General features: G+C 34.7%; 2 protein-coding genes across 6 annotated transcripts in view; one reads left to right on the top strand and one right to left on the bottom strand.

Moving 5' to 3' along the window:
* cpo (RNA-binding protein) overlaps positions 1–19,110 on the bottom strand; it is a 90,774-nt gene that overhangs the window by 34,111 nt on the left and 37,553 nt on the right. The gene's annotated exons all lie outside the window — the stretch shown is intronic.
* On the top strand, positions 885–1,510 carry LOC145730236 (uncharacterized). Its single transcript, XM_081981338.1, has 3 exons — positions 885–1,026; positions 1,082–1,293; positions 1,348–1,510. Exons 1-3 carry the CDS (start codon positions 1,021–1,023, stop codon positions 1,451–1,453), a joined length of 324 nt encoding a protein of 107 aa, XP_081837464.1. The 5' UTR covers positions 885–1,020; the 3' UTR covers positions 1,454–1,510.

The raw sequence follows: 19,110 nt of genomic DNA, 5'->3' as shown, positions 1-19,110 counted from the left end.
CGAACTTTCCTTGCTAACCGAGAAAGTGCGATGGAAGTAGGCCGTGTTAATTTGCAAGATTTATGATAAGGCGTAATCGTCTTAAGTTTCGAAAAAGAAAAATTTTGGTAATTAATTTCGTTCGAAACAAGCAAAGATATAATCAGAAAAAAAAAATTTTAGGCACCAATTTCAAACCAAGAAAATATTTCTTTGAACCTTGATATAATTAATTCAGACAACTTCTAAATCGATACTTTTGATAAATTATTAAACCTAACAAAGTATCGTTCTACAGCTGCTACACAATTGTTCAATTGCTTTTCTACGGTATGATTTATATTATAAATATAAGCTCCTAAATCTCCATCTAAAACTGACTAAACTGATTGAGCTAGTCTAGATCTAATTAGATCATTTATGGGAGGATTAATCAGGGGGATGAGGGTCCTAAAAATAGCTTGACACAAGTTTGTAATATTTCTATTATTTGTAATTCTTTATGACAACACAGCTTCACAAAATCTAAACTTAAATTAAATCTCTAATTTTTTATTAAAAGGATTCTATTTTGATGTTTGCAGTTTTCTGATCCTGTCCTTTTTACTGGCAAACAACTTGCACTCTGTATATCATTTTTTAGCCTTAAAAAAAAATTAAAACCACCTCTTCATGTTGATCGAACAAAAACTAACTAATAATTTTTAAAGAGGCCATTAACAAGAAATCCGATAAAAATCTATGGTCGGGTTACAGAAAAGGTTGTTGTTTACTGAACCAACGCACCACGCCCAAATACATGGTTTATAATCAGTTAAGGTCAAGTCCCACTGTCATGACGAGTTTTGGTGGTAATTCCGCTTTTTTTGCAAATCGAAAGAAGACAAATTTACGAACGTGCATGAAAGGCCAACAGCCACTCACACAAGCCTACCGAAAATTGTTATGGCAATGAAAACCAGTATATAAAGATTGTTTGTTGGTTCTTCAGTCATTATACAGTTTTTCGTTATCGAAATAGGTATAACTTTAACAGTAAACATGAACGTAAGTGTGTTTCGTGTTTTTTCTTCTTTGGTTGAGTGATTTTTTTGATTTTTAGTCTGTATTTGTTGCCCTTTTCGCTTTGGCCGCCGTTGCCTCAGCCTCAGTTGTCATTCCTCAAACCTACAGCTATGGACTTGCCTCTCCTTTGGCTTACTCTGCCCCATTGGCTTACTCTACCCCATTGGCTTACTCCGCACCTCTGATTCACTCTGCTCCTCTAGCCTACGCTACACCAGCTGTAGTGGCTGCCCCAGCCATTAAATCCGGGTAAGTTCTAATAAGCAAAACCACAAAGAGGAGAAGTCATTTGCTTTTTTTAAGATACGTTGCCGCCAACCCAGGTGCTGTTCACACCGCCCCTCTTCCTGAAGGACCTCTCGCTTTCAGCCACCACCTCAACCTTTCTCCCCCAGCTGGAACCCTTTAAGTTATTTGCTGATGTAATCGTTGAAAGTGACTGGAAATAAACTTAATTTAATGGTAACTGATTTGTTTTACTACTTCACTTCTCCTTCTTCCCCTAAGATTTTAGGAATAAACTTATTTGGAGGTAAAAGTTTTGGTTCTGGTGTTGGTCTCTCTTTGAAACCTTGACTTCAACTTAACTAAAATAATTTCTTAATCATCAATAATTCATGCTATTCCAGACCGTTTTCACTGGACTTTTATTACCTGATGTTAACATATCTAGACATTTACGGAGTGGCTTAAACAGTCTGCCCTGCCATATTAAATTACGGGCAAAGGGTTAATTGATACCTTCTACTCCCTGGTGATTACACACAGACATATTAGTTGTAATAATGAAGCGATTCAATGCCACTCAATAATCCTGAATATTTAATATGGAATTCGAGAACTATTCATAGTTTAGATTATTGATTCAAATTAATGACTTTAGAGTGCTAATACAGCTTTACCAAAGTAGGATTTATTTGCACTGAACTTTTGTTTATAATCAATTAAAATGTTAACAAACTGTTTTTTTTTCTGTATTATTTATCTGTTTCACTACAAAACCAAACACCGTTTGGGAGTAGTTTACAGAACTATCGCTAAATTGTATAACTTGCTTCTAATCTCTAGCTGGATATTAATCTCAATTAAAAGCCAGTATTAGACCGGTTATTGTCCGATTCGGGTCTTGTGGTCAAGTAATTAATAAGGAATAATATCTTTAGGGGTCGAGTCAGTAGTATTGTTTAACATGATTTGCTTCAAGTTCATCTTCTGAAACAGTTTACTGGCATTACAAACTATTCTTTGGTGCTACATTTTCGTACAAAGATGATGTGCATTTTTGCCATATTTATACAGACTGGATTTGTTCAGTACTAACAGGCCAAAATGGCGAGCAGTAATTTGTTTCATTGATTCTCGACCAGTAATAATTAGCGTTTCAAATTGAAACCCGACCACCTAGAAAATTATTACCATTAGCCTGATTAATTACCGGGCGCATAATTAATATAGAGGATAATTCGTTGGGCCCATTGTTTTTTCTCCAATTTCACAAATCCAGCAACGAATTTCGTTGAATTTAAATGAATGCTCAAACACACTAAAATAAAGAATAAAAGAGAACTGATTTTTAATGCTTGTAAAAAAATTGATTTCAATTGGTTTAGAAGCTCATTAAAGTTAATAAATAGTAGGAACTTTTAGAGACTATCTGGTCTTGTAGAAAAAAACCTGTATAGTTGTAAAAATAATTTTTAAACAAAAGTTGTTACTCAAATATCTTTAAAAAAAACTATATTCAGTATGCGTTTTAGTTAAAAAAATGGATACAAATGTAAAAAAGTCTCTAACATCTAAAATAGTGATATACTTTTAAATTGAGTCCAGCATTCAAAATTACGCTTTTCTATAGGGTTTTGTGCGCTCCTCAACCTAGATACAATTTACTAATAAAATCTAAACTGGCCAGAGTCTAATGACAGAAGACTTTAAGTGCTTAAAATTGCTACAAAGCTATAATCCATGAGTAAAGTACTTAGTTTAAAGTGGTATAAAGTAAGTTTTTTTAAGCAGCTGAAATGGTTGAAGGTAGCGCCGCCTATCAGCTACTGAAAGCATCGTATTTACCGGCTGTCAAAACTCCCTTATACACATTTTCAGTAATTTATATGAAAATACCTTGTTACTCCCAAAATTACAACTTTTACACCCTGTATCTTTCTTAATATTAACTAACATAATAGGAGCTAAATCGTATTATTTTGATGTTAGGAATGTGCTGTAGCTCTATGTCCCATTAGTTTTGGTCCACCCTGTATAAAGTTAAGTTAATCAAAGTAAGGCTAAAAACCCCTCTCTCTAAAAACTCCTCTCATTCTCTTGCCCTGTCCCTACAAAGAAGTAATTAATAAACACTTTTAAACTGAAATTTTGCAGTAATCCTTTTAGGTTTATGATTGATAAATGAAAGATATTCCTCAATAACTCCCTGAACTTTTAGAATAATTGACTTGAAGATAGCAATACAAACTTTTATGAATGAAGTTCATAAATAGCAAGTCATTGAGAGATTGAATAAGGTCAGGTAGAGTACCTTAATAAATTTCTGTAGGACCTTCTTTTAAAGTATTAAGTTGGGTTTACAGTTATTTCTGTCAGTTGCCAACAGACTCGAACAGATGTTTCAATATCGTGTTGAATTGTGCTGTATTTGAGTAACCATGAACATAAACAATTTCAAAGTGACCAAGGAGCGGAGTAGTCTAATTTCAGTATGGCACATAACATTTTGTAATAATATTTAACTTTAAAAGATGAGTTTAGAGAACTAATTCAATAATCTCTCCAAAATACTCAAAAGTAAAGTGGTTTTAACATTAATCCACAGTTGTGATGAAGTTAATAATTACTATAAAAGCTCGCTGGATATAATTCCTTTATACAAGATACATTTATTTAACGTTGTTATTTAATCCTAGCAGAAGGGCTGTAGTCGTTCTGTTATTTCAACACATTTGAAAATTAATTAGATTGTGGACTACCAGAAACTAATTTGAAATTTAACTTGACCAATTATTTGTCATAAATTAGATTAGTTAGTTTAAGTGTTTCAAATTATGAAATAATACATAATAATAATTTAAGTCCCTGGAATTAAACATATGTTTCTTTTATTGTAGACTAAAAAATGTAAAAAGATTATTTCAAAAAATACTGTTTGGCCTGAATAAAATAATTGAGACTCTGGTTGAAATTCCGCAAAGTACCTAATTTTGAATGTATAATTGGTTTGTCCCTAGCCCTACGGACACGTTCCGTTTTCCTAAAACAGGCATAATTGTTATTAAGACTACATAATTGGCTCGAAACTAAATAATACCCAGTCGGGGATCTAATAAAGACAAAAGCAGGGCGGTAAACGACAAGGCAAACACTTCATTCGCGTTGAAGAAGAAAGAGTTCGGGAGTGACGAGGCGCATCGAAATCGTTTTACATTGATTGGTTCCTGCCAAGGATGCTTCGTTTCAGCGATAATTTACGACTTGTGCCAAATACGCGAAACGCGAAAAAGCGTAGGAATTTGTTAAAAGATTTCTCAGCCAAAGCTTGAAGTTTATATAAATGGAAGCCAGGTTTTGTTCATTGGGAGAAAATGTTCGTTCTAAGGTTTTCATAATTTATCTGAATATGATACACACGAGTTTGTTTTCTAATAAAAACATTTAAATCATCTGCTTAATTAAGTGTGTCGTATGTCTGGCGCCCCATTTAGAGGTTTGCGACACATAAACTTCCTTAATCCGCGTAATAAATCGAGTTACTCACACACCCATACACCGGCTCGAAGGCGATGTAATTCCGGACTGCCTCCTATTTATGTCTCTCTCGGTACGTATAAAACAAAACACAATCCTTCCGAACAAATATTTATCTTGTACCGTAACCATCAGTTATCGTTCGCTTTATTAAGGACTCCGCCGAAAATTAACGCGGCAACGCTGCCAGTGTTGTTCCGCAACTTTTGCCGTTTCGGTTATCTACTAGGCTCTAGTGCGGTAAGCGCGGTTCTACTGCACAAACCTGAGCGGGTCGTAGCCGACCGAAAAACCGCAAATTGCGTGTGTTACGTGCCGCAAACCTTTTAAGGACGGCTACTAATTACTTTGCGGCGTTGCCGTTGTTCGTTCTAAGGGTTTATTATGTTCAGTTGCCCACTCTTTAAATAAGGTTCTAATTACTGACTTTGATGTCTAAACTAGAGAGAATTGGAGAATAAGGTAAGTCTATTAATGTTTGAGATCTCTGAGGTTAGGTTAGGTATCTTTTAGGTTGTTTTCTATAATTTTTTTCTTCAGGAAGAAGAGCTTACTTGGAATATATCATTTAACATATTAAACAGAAATATATATTTGCAAGATAGTCACACTACTTCTTTTTGGGCTAAATTCCGTAGAGCACGTGTGACATACTGTACTTTACCTACGACTAAGCGTAAAGTGCTGTTTTCGCAACTCACATTTCAGAACATTTTTTGAACATAATCATAAGGTATTAATGCTACTAAACATGTTATCTAATCATTAGTGTTGTTAATTATTATTGGTATTACAATTATTAAAAACAAATGGAGTATCTGTTCTTCCTTGTTGATGTTTAGACATTACTGTGCAGTCTGTCAAACTTAAAAAAGCATCAGTATATCATACAGAATTTTTCCCAAGAGGGTGACAAATGAAAACGCTTAATATTGAATTCGGCTTGTCATTCGTAAAAGTAGAAAAGACACTGTGGCATTTTCCATTATCCAGAATATACATAATAAAGTGGTCGCTAATAGCTTTTCCGGGTCTCGCGCCAGTCAAAATATTGTTAATTCCCACCTGGTTTGGAAACGCTTATATAATTTAAGGCTGCCAGAATGTGTGAAATGGACAATGGCCGAATTTGCACCCTCCAAAATCCAGACCGAGATATTTGCAAAACAGTTCAAAATAGTTCAATTAGTCAATTTAGTTAACCTAATACATAAACTGTAATTTAGTAGAAAATGTCTTTGACTTTCAGGACGATGTACTATTTCAAGCAGACAACAAGAAGCAATCCCGAAATAGGAAATTTGATCTTTCCGAGCAATTCTGGAATGATCCCTGCAGGATTTAGTTCGAATCACTTTATGTGCCGGAAGATTCGCGGCAGGATATTGATCCTGATTCCCTCAACTTGTCTGCGAATCAGACGATTACACTTTAGCGTCTTGAGTACGCTGGATAGTAAATCAAAGTTTACTCCACTAAAATAATGCATGATATAATAATTTCTAATCAAAGTAATCAAAAAGTACAAAAAGGAGTACTGTTAGATGAACAAATTTACGTTAATGTTTTCAGATTCCTCATTGATAGCTCTCGGAAAATTGGCATAAGATCAGGAAAATCAAAAAATCGCACTTTTTGAGTTTGTACCAAAATTTGCCCTATATTTTAGAAGTGAGCAGATTTCCGGTGTTTTTGTCAATGTGAGGTTCTAGGATGGACCTCAAATAAGGCCAACCCACGATTTTGGTTGGGTTACCTAACCCATAATCTACTTAAATTAGGCCATTTTAAGCCAATTTTACCCATTTGAAAGATTTTTTCGATTTCTTTTGAAGATGTCTGTTTAAGATGGGTTTGTGTCAAGTTTTATTTTCTGATCGGGCCTCAATAAAAGGACGAAGATCCATACTAAATAGAAAAGAATTGCTCGACACCAATGGTCTTTGGAATTTTTGCTATAACAAAATTCGATGTTGCCTATTTTCCATAAATATTAGTTTACATCAACAAAAGGGGAAATAAAAAATAGAAAGTTGACCCACAATTAAATCACTAATAATATTACATTGTTTGACAATATATTAAGTTGCTGCAGTTAAAAATATTGCCAATAGTCCGTTTTTTGACTCAAATCAAAAATTTGTAATTTCCTTGTAAATTTTACGTTTGCTGAGTGTTATTCATTAACCTGTATTGTTGTACTGTACTCTTGCAAAATTGGCAAAATCGCAATTTGCGAAAAAAATCGATATAAATCGCATGGTTTTAGCTGAATTTACGATAGTTTCTGATATTCTAGCCAAGCCCATTGGTATCGGGCAATTTTTTTCTATTTACTATAGACCTTCCTCAGCTATTTTGCCTGGTTTAAAGTAATCTCGAAAAAATGATTACAATGGGTAAAAATCGGCCTAAAATAATATAATTTAAGTAGGTTATAGGTTAGGAAGGTTCTTTTAACGTCTTCTGACCCTCATAGAACCTCACATTGGCCAAAACATCGAAAATTTCCTCTCCTCGCTAAAATATAGGACAAAAACTTAAAAAGTGCCATTTTTCGAATTTCCTGAGCTGATTATTTCAACTGTCCGAGAGCTGCCAATGGCCCCTTTTCACTACTTGGGACTCAAGGACCCCAAAAAAAAAACGCTTTTTAGTCGATGGGACCAAACATGACCCAAAATTTCGTTACGTAGTGTTATTAGCTTTAACTAACAAAAATCCGGAAATATGAAGAAGATTCTGTCTACGGTTAAGTTATCAAACTAAAAACACAACTTAACAAGGTTATTTTCTTGAAAAAATCGTTATAATCTGCAAACTTGAAAAAACAAGCTCGCAGAACGAACGTTATGAAATTATTAACCCGGTGACATACAAATGGGGTTTCCCCAAGCGAAAGACATGTTTACGTTGTCGCTTTTCGTGCCTTTTCCGCAAATTACTCCCAGTTTGTTTATTGCTCGTCCGGTCCCGTCCTCGTGAGAGGAATTAGAAAAGGGAAGCAAAGAGCTAATAAGGCCGTAGTGGAAAACATTGTTTTTCGCGCGGAAAACTTGCTGTTTTGTCGGCTTTATTTCATTGTATGGGTCCGGTGTTTTCCCTTTTCTGACGACGTTAGAAGATTAACCGTTTTTTTGCGAGTTTAGTGCGTCCTCTAGGGACATTAGTGTTGTTAAAGGCGAGTGCTTTGAGTGACTTTTTAGGCCACTATTTTGTAATTAAATGTTTTTGCTATTTGAGAAATTATGACACTGTTTAGGTCCGCCAGGCATAAATCAGCCCATAAAGTTGTGACCTACGAGTTTTATTCCCTGTAAAAGACAATTTTACTACTCAGGGCTCCTCCTACAATATTAAGGCAAAAAATGTTCTTTTTTTATTAAAAAACTTGGTTTAGTGTACTGACATCCCCAATCCTCCACGCATAACTGAAAAAAAAACACACTTATCAAAGCAACGATGCATTAACGTGGTGCGTGTTTTCGTGCGGCATGGCCCTAAGTCCTTTGGGGGAAAAGGGCGCGACGTTAGGAGCGTCCCGTAAAGGTGCGCCCTGACGTCACAACGGATATATAAAATGCCACGATCACAGAAAATTACGTTGGACCTTTTGCCCTTCCGTGATTATTATATGAAGACCAGCTGACGCCAGTTTTAGAGTAGGGAAAAATCAATTTGGTTCTTGGTTAACCTTCAGGTATGTTTTCCTTGCTAACCTACTTAGAAAAGTAAAATCTGAAAGTAACTGTTTCTGGGGATAAGTTAGGAATACAAATCCGTTAAGGAGAATCCAGCTATTTTAAGAAATCCAAGTTTTTTGGATTTTGCACGATGCGTTTACTAGAACTTTCTATTTTTGAGCCCATTTTTATATTATTGTTTTATTATAATTTGTGTGATTCAAACTAGTATAAATAATGCAAATATAATAATTATAACTTTCATTGTATACTTTGAACTTTTTACTTAAAGGGAAAATCGTAGATAGCATAACGTCTGGGTTACATTATTTTGCAACAATTTTGATAATAAATGGTATATTGTACAATAAATATTAATTGGTCGATTTCATACCTCAGGTTAGGATTTGACTGTGATTCTACAGGGTGTTTTACAATAAATGCGTCATATTCTGAAGTGTGATTAAACGTCAAAAATAACCGTAGTTTGCTATAATATCATGATCCAAAGATGTTTCGATATGGAATTACAGGATGTTACAGTTTAAAAAAAAAACATTACTACATTTTTATAAAACTTTGTAAGTGTCAACTATTAACGGTAAAACAAATTTTGCAACATTGTCATTTTAACTAAAAAGCGTCACCTGACCTTTTAAATACCATTTTGGGATTTAAACAATCACGTGATCCTCACAGTTCCAGCGTGACTTTAAAAATGGACACGTGATATTTGAAATAGTCACGTTACATGTATGATAGCGTTTTAATTTTAAAAATGGTCACGTGACCTTTATGATTCAATTTTTGTATTAAAAACAGTCACGTAACCAAAATATTAATAATTTTTATGTAAACTTAAAAATGATCAGGTGACTTTTAAAACCTAACATAACCTAACCTCAGAAATGTCATTTTAACCTCAAATAGATTCACGTGATCTCTGTGATTTGAATGAATGAAAACACGTCATGTGACATGCAGAGTGTTAATCATAAAAATGATTACAAGACATTTAAAATGCTTATTTTACAATTAAAAGTAGTCACCTGATTAACAACATATTTTAACAGACAAAAATGGTACGCCACTGTTTTTTCAAAAGGTGCAAATCAGAATTCCTCATTTAATTTAGAAAGAAAAAGCTTTGTTGTCACTTTTTCGTTTTCGCGTCAAATATAAAAATATATGCAAAATTACCAATATAATTAATACCAAATCGACTTTCGAATTCAGTTTTCAAATTTTGATTTATTCAGTGGTTTACTGAAAAAATGGCAAAATACTGCCTACCGAATAAAGAATATCGTTTTTCAAAAAACTTAAGAAATCTAATAATAAACATTATTTTATGGGCACCTACCTACATTTTAATAATTCATAATTTTTACTCAAAAACAGAAAGGTGTACCAAAAAGTTGCTAGATAACTTTTCTGTTCGAAAAAGAATTGTAAAATATCTTTTTTACTGCAAAATGTGCTTTATCGTTGACAGTTGACACCTACACAGTTTTATAGCAATAGCTGCAGCTGTGTTTGAATAAATAAATAAATTTTTATTTTTTTATGCAAACTTTCACACCACTGTATTTTCATAACGGACATCTTTGAACCATGGTTTATATAGCAGAGTAGAGTTATTTTTTATGTTTATTCAAACCCTAAAATATTTATCGTGAAACACCCTGTATATCCGTTCAGTCAATAGCAATTGCCTACTTATCCGTTCTCTAAACTATTATAGTTATTATCAAGTCAGCTTTATGCTATCAACAAATATTAAACTGCGGTTATATTTTAAACCAAATTACTGCTGTTGTTTGGTTCTCTATGTAAAGAAAGTAATAGAAGTATTTGTCATTTCAAGCCGTCTAACTGCGGAGACAAACAGATTCCTGCCACAAAAGAAACGGGATATTCTCAAATTGAATCCGATAGAGTAATCCGTTCTAGCGGAAAGTTCAATTTCTTGAAACTTTCACGGTACGTCCCAACTTCGTGACGAACATGTAGTTTGCGGATTGACGGAGAAACCGTGGAAAAAGACGGATCGTTCAGGACAAACGAACTACAAAATAGGAAACTTTCCTCTTTTTTCAGGTATCTTTCCACCCAAGTCTTCTGTTAATACCCGATTATTTTTGCATTACTGATTAGTTAATTATTATTCGTACCTCGACAGTCATATTGTAATTTGACCGTGGGGCACGCAACACGTTAAGCCAAAAAAGGAAAAACTTATAAAAATCACATCACGCAATATACCATGCAAACCAAGTTTTCGCAATGCGTTCTAGTATATTTTATAATAAATCACAATATATCTAAGTCGTTTCATGTACATTTTTTTTATAATTTTACTGACGTCAACACTAAAGAATTTCCTAAATAGCTACAAAAATAAGTTATAATCATTGACGTTATTTAAATTCGTTGGGGTTTTAACATTTCTAGCGCTTTAACTTTTTATTTTTCGAAGCTAAGTGCTAAAGCAGTCATTTTTCAAGCTAACACTGCTATGAAAAGAAAAATTGCGTCACGGTCATATTACATAGGTAAATAGTGTGTATCGACGATGGCGGCGTTTTAATGTAACGGCCGATAACGTAAACGGAATGATTATTTATGGTTCAATATATAAAAGGTTTTACAAGAATTAATGGAAAAATATATGGAAAAGGCGTCGGCAGAAGTGAGTCGACTGCTATATTTTAAACTACCGTAAATCATCTTTTTCACCCTCTCAAGTCGTGTGTTTCGTTTCGTATACGTGGTTTTTTTATTCAAATACACTTTTTTTGGTTGGTTTTAAGTTCGATTATTAATTAGTTATGACTTATAACACCGTCAGTCAATGATTCTAGTGAACTAAACTAAAGAACGAATCTAAAACGAAAAAAGTTGTTTTATTATTTAAAATAAACAAGTTTTACCTACTACTCTGTATATAAGTAGCCAATTACGCATAGTTTACACTTACGTGATTGCTTTCTTTACGCACAGTTGTACAAAAAAATGCATAGTTTTAAAATCGGCCTTAAACCAACTCACTTAATCCTGGTGGTTTTATTTTCTTGCTTTATCAGATTGTATTATGTTGAATCAACAATTCTTTTGGCTACAATTGTTAGTAAATATATATGTGTGTGTAATTTTTCCGAATACCCATTACATCTGAGTGCTTGATAAAGTGATAATTTCGTCACTTTATCAAGCTAAACGAAACTTTGCACCACAGATAAGTTTTCGTTGACACCCTCATTCCACGACTTACCAAACAGTTAAGAAGGCTAAATTCTAACCGAAGCTATATTTTGTGGTTTTACAGCTGTGTGGGGAGGATTTTGGCGGTTCATATTTAAAAATAGACTAAAATTAAGTTAGAAACACACAACCAAATGTTACAAATGCCAAAAATGCACTGATGAAGGTATAAAATGCATTCAACCAAAGTCAAACTGATTTCGTTACTTTTTCAAGTAGGTTTCGTTGTTTTGTACCTCTGTGTCCTCTATGGGATTGGATTTGACAGTTTTCAGGTTTAGAACAGAATATGACGTAATAAAGTAATAGAAAGGAAATCAAGGAAAATCAACGTTTAGGAATAACAGTATATAGAATGCACCGCGCCACAGAAATGTAAATATTTTAAATGTCACAAATGAAGAAGCAATGGTTTACAAACGTTAGACTCAAAACATTTTTGTTTCTATTGATTTTTTGATTTTTGCTATACGTATAATGGTGGTGACCGCGGGTAGACTGAACCAGTGAGTAATAAGCATATTATTAAACAGTCATAGAAAAATTATATTTTCACTCATTTGTAATGTGTAATTCGTTTTAATGCTAATTTCCTTAAAAGCCCTGTCACTACATTTTAAACGCCAACCTGAATAATAATAAAAACTGTATCCACTACGACAGGAAATATCAAGATGTCTTTCCGGGACAAAAACACGCCCTACGTCCGTGGTTTATGGCGAATATGAAAATCCACCGACAGTGCACATTTTTATGGATTCCATCCCTCCGTATACGAGTTTTTCTTTATTTTCGTTGTCCGGATTGGCAATGACAACTTCGGATATTTATTTTCAGACATCGATATCCTTTCCCGTTGTATGGCACCCGGTGCAGCAAGAATGCAAGATGCTAGTAGATATTTTTATTACTATGAGTGGTAGGGGGAAAATGTACATACAAAGAGAAAGCAACAATTGCGTTTTGTTAATGATTGCCCTCAAAAATGAAACTCGGATTTCTATTAGGTTAAAAGCTCCGTTTCATTTGGCTGAGTGAACTCGGCTGTTTTTACAGTTTTTTTTTGGCAAGAAAGTCCAAACAGAGTAATTGTTTCTATGTTTTTAATCAGCGGTAGTAATAATTTTGCCATATTTTTAGAACATTTTCAATAAGGCTTAACAAACTTTCTAAGCTATGATTTAGAGAATGTGTTACATACAGGAACTACTAAAGATACCTATGTTTATCGGTGCATATGTGGATATAATGTGAGAGCCTATGTACAAAGCGTTCGGCACGTAAATAAATTCGATTCCCGACAGGGTAAACATCAAATGCAAGAGGGTTGTGTGGAGACATTTCTGTTTTCCAGAAACGGCCGAGGCCTTCCCACGGGATTCCATAAATGCCGATCTAACAGAGAAGTTCGGCAGATATGGAATGCGGGAAACTTTATGGATCGGGAAAATTGCGGCCGGGATATTTTCTCCGAGTTTTCCAGCTAGAGGTTTCCCACCGCCCACAACAGCGGTCCGATCGGGTTAAGTTGACCAACTTAATTAGGACGTGAGGTGAAACTGAGAATGAAGAGATTTTGGAATTGGAAAATATATTTATAGACTGGTTATTGAATATCTAACAGTTTGCTACAGCCACAGCAAGTGAAGTCCCAAACTCATTGAAGCACTTAAAACCCACAATAATTAAAATCTGAATTAATCCGGGTATAATTTAAATCAGCTATTATTTGGGCGTTGGGCAATAACAATTCTAGCACAAAATTATATGAAAATCCCACACACCATCTGCCAAATTATTATCCGAGCTTTATTTAATTCGATTTACGGTTTATCTTAGTATTGATTGCAAATGACCAACTGGGTGGGTACAGAAGCAGAAATATGACAAATTTCTCACTTTGTCGAGGTTACATTTTTTCTCATTGAAGCCGCCGGGTAAATAATGAATTTGCCGTCCCTTCGAATGGACAATGCAGATTACTCCTACCGATAAAACATGGCTTTAATGGAATTCTCAATTAATCGGTGGAATATGTTGTTTCTGAAAAAGTGCTACCGTGTAGCGCCCCGGGCGTAACTAACAATCCAATTCGAATATGTAAACGGGACCGTGTCCCAAAATCCGCCCCCGTTAAATTTACAATAACCTGTCGGTTCGATTACTTATTCTGGCATCGGTTGTGGCCGTTTTACAGCCCCGATTTGATTTAGATTTAGCGCACTCACAAAAATTTGTTTTTTCCAAAATCGGTGTCAAATGCTTCTTCTTCGAAATACAGGGTGGCAAAAATAATATTGTGTTCTGTAAATATGTGTGGAACCGTTTATTACATTGTGAGTAACTTTTGCAGGAAAGCTTGCTTAAGAAACGCGGTTTTTTAGTGTAAATCGATTGATTTTGCATAAAGCACTGCCGGAGATTTTGAGTTGACAGTACTTTTTTGCCCCTACTGAAAAGTTCTACGCTACTGAAAAAATGTGTGTTTTAAAAACGTTTTCTAAAGCTTTCAAGGCTGTTCTATATTATGAATTACTATTGGTAGTTTTTCAAAAATCTTTGCAAAACCCAATCGGTTTTGAAAAAAATTACATTTGGAACTTAAGGAAAAACAATTTAATGAATTGAACACATCATATGAAAAGTTAGATTTTAATATATTTTTTAAGTAATTTAGCAATTAACTATTTTTTTAACAGTTACTAAATAATTAACAATGCCAACATTTTTAACATTGTTTGAACCTTAAAAAGATGGACATGATTCTTATGCTAATAAGTCTACATGTGCATCATTTTCGTAAATCTCAGCAAAGTGATTAGTTGGTGATTTAGGCAATCATTCACATGTTATGTTACCATCATCAATCAAAGCTGAAAATAATAGTATGAGCAAATTTTCACATTTTTATATCTAGGAACTTTCAGATGTTTAGAACTTCTTTTGTGGATTGAAACGCAACAATGATGTCAAAATTGACCCGTAAACTTGTCAGATTTGGCCGCGTTCCACCCGTTTAATCTCTGCATGTCGAGGCCGATAAATCACCCCCGGCTTACCAGGAAAACAGCCCCGGCTAATATGTGGGAGAAAAAAATGGTTAACAATGCCTCGAAAGGCCTTGGAAATAATAACAGCCTGGCACGCTTTGTTGTGCATATCATTAGAAGCAATCAATAGCCGAGGTGTATGTGCCTCGTATCGATGATATATGACCCGGTACCGTGTGTAAATATTAATATTACCTTAAAGGGTAACGAATTCGCCTGTACGCCCGTATAAATAGAACTTTTATCGGGGATTATTAATTTCCTTCCTGGTCGCGATGGCAGCACGTAAATCTAGCAAATAACGGCGCTTTTAGCCCCCCCTTGGAGGGAAAACTGGATAGAAACTGCGCTAGCAGAGCGGCAAGTCCGGATAGGAAATTGACAGGACAAAGTATAAATAAACCAAAAGCCCATCGGCCCTGAATTTCGTATTCCGATTGTCTCCAGGTTGATGGAACAGTTTCCCAAAGGATATCGCTGCGCTTTACTGCCAAATATCCATTGTTTGCCTTGTCTCTCCGGATACATGTTATATGCAACCGATTTCAAGGAAAAGTGTCTGCTTCAGATAATTTAAAACCGCTTAATAAACTGAGTAACGTGGATAGAATTCAATTATCTATATATAAATGCTTTGACACACTTACGAAATTTCCTGGATCATGGTTTGGAAGTGGGACACTTACCTGAAAATAAAAACACTAACATAAATATAAAACAAATTATGAAGGAGGGAAAATTACAGCATACACATATTTTGCATAGTAATCATGTGAGTTTCTTGAAGTTTTTACTTGCTTATGCTAGGTCGTAAGAGCTATTTACTATATAAACATATTAGTCAGATTGAATCACTTTGTAAAAACGTAATAATTCATTTTGAGCTGACAGAATTGATAATCTGAAAATCATAAAGTTTAATATTTTTTCCTTTTAAAGCTTTATTCCAGAATGACCGAAAACGTTAATAAACCAAATTGCATATTACTATCCATGACAGTATACTAAAAAACTTAAACTTAATTGAAATAGAAAAATTAAGTCGAATATTGCATTAAAATTTTATTTTACGACAAAAGCTTCTGCAGTGAGTTTCTGGAGTTTTGTAAAAAGAGAATTTTTCAATTACCCTTAACGAGATGATTTCAGACGATGAAGAATAAGGAAGTATTGTCAGGCTGGGCGCCTTTATGTACACATCCACAGGGTGAATAAATTACAAGGGCCTAATGAAGACGGATGGTTTCGACAAAGAATGGGTAGCTGAATGCAAGTCCGTTCTAGCGTCGCTAGAATATTATCTTCGCCGTTCGAGACTTGGATTTTAACGAATATTAACGAGAACCATTAGCCTTTAAACGCTAGTTTTTATTCATTGTTCGTCAGTTGACGTCACAATCCGTTTTCCATTTTTGTCCGCTAGCGTTTTTACCGATTTTTCGTGCAGGAAAAATTAAAACGGGTATTTACCACTTAAAAGCGCCGGACTCTGTGGAGTGAACAAACAATGCTGATTGGCTGAAAGTTAAATTAACTGCCTTTTTGCCGGCGTTTTCCCCCGGTTACTGTTTGAGTTTCGCCGGTTCAACTAGAATTATTGTTCAGCAAACATATAGTTTTTGGTGACTTTTTGTCCTGCTCGAACGATCCTGACTTTCATTCTATTCAACTCTTTTAGTCAAAACGATCTTTGGAGAATTGCAAGTTTGTAACTTTCTGCAAATGAGAAAACACTACCCTGACTTTATACTAACTTTGTCAGTTCGTTTCAGTCCTAAACTATGAAAAAAAGACCTGGTTGGTTTCAGTGTTAAAAATAGAAAACCATACTGTCCACGAATTTTTTGTATTAAACAATTAAGCAAAATAACAAAGAAATTTCTGTTTTGAGAAGAAACTTGAGCGTTGACTGCGTAGAAAGTAAACTGTAGGCATCATCCAATGATGATCAATGATAACATCCAATTAGAAGTGATCCAGCACTTAAACAAAGTAAAAACTCCCTTTTTGTAACTGTAAAGCAAAAAATTTTAGGATTCAATTTTTCAGGCAGTTTTCAAAATACTATCCCATAAATGACCCTTGTCACTGCCAACACACTTGATTGTACTACTCTTTATAGTTCTAAATATCACGGATTTGACAACTCGTTCCGGAAAATTAGGCTAAATTTTGTAAAAACCCATTGTATTAAAAACATACAGTACTTGAAAAAAAGGAAAACTGACAAAATAGAACTTGTAAGTTTATATGTATTAACCTAGATTCTAAATTAAGTTTGTGGATTATAAAGTTTTACATAAAATCATGTTTTTAGTACAATCTCCAACTTTGTACTAGAATCACAAAAATGGTATTCGTAAGTTCCTAAAAACCTGAAGCTCTGAAGCCTCTTAACAAGTTTTTAGCCTCTAAAAAGTGCCAGAAGCCTCTAAAAATATGTTTAGCCTCTTAAGAGTGCTAGAAGCTTCTGAACCATAACTTGAAAGTGCCTGAAGCCTCTAAAAACTGCCAGAAACCTCTGAACAAGTTTTTAGCTTCTTAAAAGTGCCAAAAACCTCTAAAAATAGACAAAATTCTTTAAAAATGTGTTTAGCCTCCTAAGAGTGCGAGAAGACTCTAAAACCTGTCAGAAGCCTCTAAAAACTGCCAGAAGCCTCTGAAAAAGTTTTTAGCCTCTTAAAAGTGCCAGAAGCCTCTAAAAACTGACATAAGCCTCTGGAATTGTGTTTAGTTTCTTAAAAGTGCCAGAAGCCTCTAAAAACTGCTAGAAACCTCTGAAAATATTTTTAGCTTAAGAATGCCAGAAGCCTCTAAAAACTGTCAGAGACCTCTGAAAATGTGTTTAGCCTCTTTAGAGTGCCTCTGAACTACCACTTAAAAGTCCTAGAAGCCTCTAAAAACTGCCAGAATCCTCTGAACAAGTTTTTAGCTTCTTCAAAGTGCCAGAAACCTCTAAAAACTGACAAAATCCTCTAAAAATGTGTTTAGTCTCCTAAGAGTATCTGTCAGAAGCCTCTAAAATTGCCATAAGCCTCTGAAAAAGTTTTTAGCCTCTTAAGAATGCCAGAAGCCTTTGACCCATCACTTGAAAGTACCAGAAGCTTCTAAAACATGCTAGAAGTCTCTAAAAATTGCCAGAAGCCTCTGAAAAAGGTTTTAGCCTCTTAAAAGTGCCAGAAGCATCTAAAAACTGACATAAGCTTCTGGAATTGTGTTTAGCTTCTTAAGAGTGCCAAAAGCCTCTAAAAACTGCTAGAAGACTCTGAAAATGTTTTTAGCTTCTTAAGAGTGCCAGAAGCCTCTAAAAACTGCCAGAAATCTCTGAACAAGTTTTTAGCTTCTTCAAAGTGCCAAAAACCTCTGAACAAGTTTTTAGCTTCTTCAAAGTGCCAGAAACCTCTAAAAACTGACAAAATTCTTTAAAAATGTGTTTAGTCTTCTAAGAGTGTCTGTTAGAAGCCTCTAAAACTGCCAGAAATCTCTGAAAAAGTTTTTAGCCTCTTAAAAATGCCAGAAGCTTCTAAAACTTGCTAGAAGTCTCTAAAAATTGCCAGAAGCCTCTGAAAAAGTTTTTAACCTCTTAAAAGCGCCAGAAGCCTCTAAAAAATTGACAAAAGCCTCTGAAATTGTGTTTAGTTTCTTACTGCTAGAAGCCTCTGAAAATGTTTTTAGCCTCTTAAGAATGCCAGGAGCCTCTAAAAATCTAAAAACTGCCAGTAGCCTCTGAACAGTTTTTTAGCCTCTTAAAAGTAGTAGAAGCCTCTAAAAAGTGACAAAAGTCGCTAAACATGTGTTTAGCATCTTAGAAGTGCTTATTCATGTAAAAGAGAAGTTAAATGGAAATTAAGATTAATTAAGTTGGAAAACACTTTAAATGATTGTGTAATAATTAAAAAAAGTCGACATAATCAAACCGCTCTTTCTAAGCGACATCATTAATATTAACTCCCTTCTAGAATGTTTGAAAACTACGTCAATCTAAAACAAGACTTAATTAGACTCACCACAATGACAGATTACATTTATCTCAACTAGTGACGTCAACCCTGTAAATTCCAACCCTAATCTGAAACCAGCCCATCCTCAGTTGACAACTTAACGGTTGCCTTAATTAGTAAACGCCTTGCTCGATTTGAAATGCCGCTGAAGGAGACTGCAATCCAGACGTTAAACTTCTCTCCGATGGGTTAAAAATGCAAAAGCTCAGTCAGATAAGGCATCTTCGGATGGCAATTACCGTCCAACTCGACCGCAAAACGCGGCGATTTGTCCGGGGACCCGGAATGAAGAAATAACCAAGAAATTCC

The sequence above is a fragment of the Ips typographus genome, linkage group LG6, assembly GCF_016097725.1.
Source record: "Ips typographus isolate SLU linkage group LG6, UJ_Ityp_2.0, whole genome shotgun sequence".
Classification (NCBI taxonomy): Eukaryota; Metazoa; Arthropoda; class Insecta; order Coleoptera; family Curculionidae; genus Ips; species Ips typographus.
This window is presented reverse-complemented; position numbering and strand designations above follow the sequence as displayed.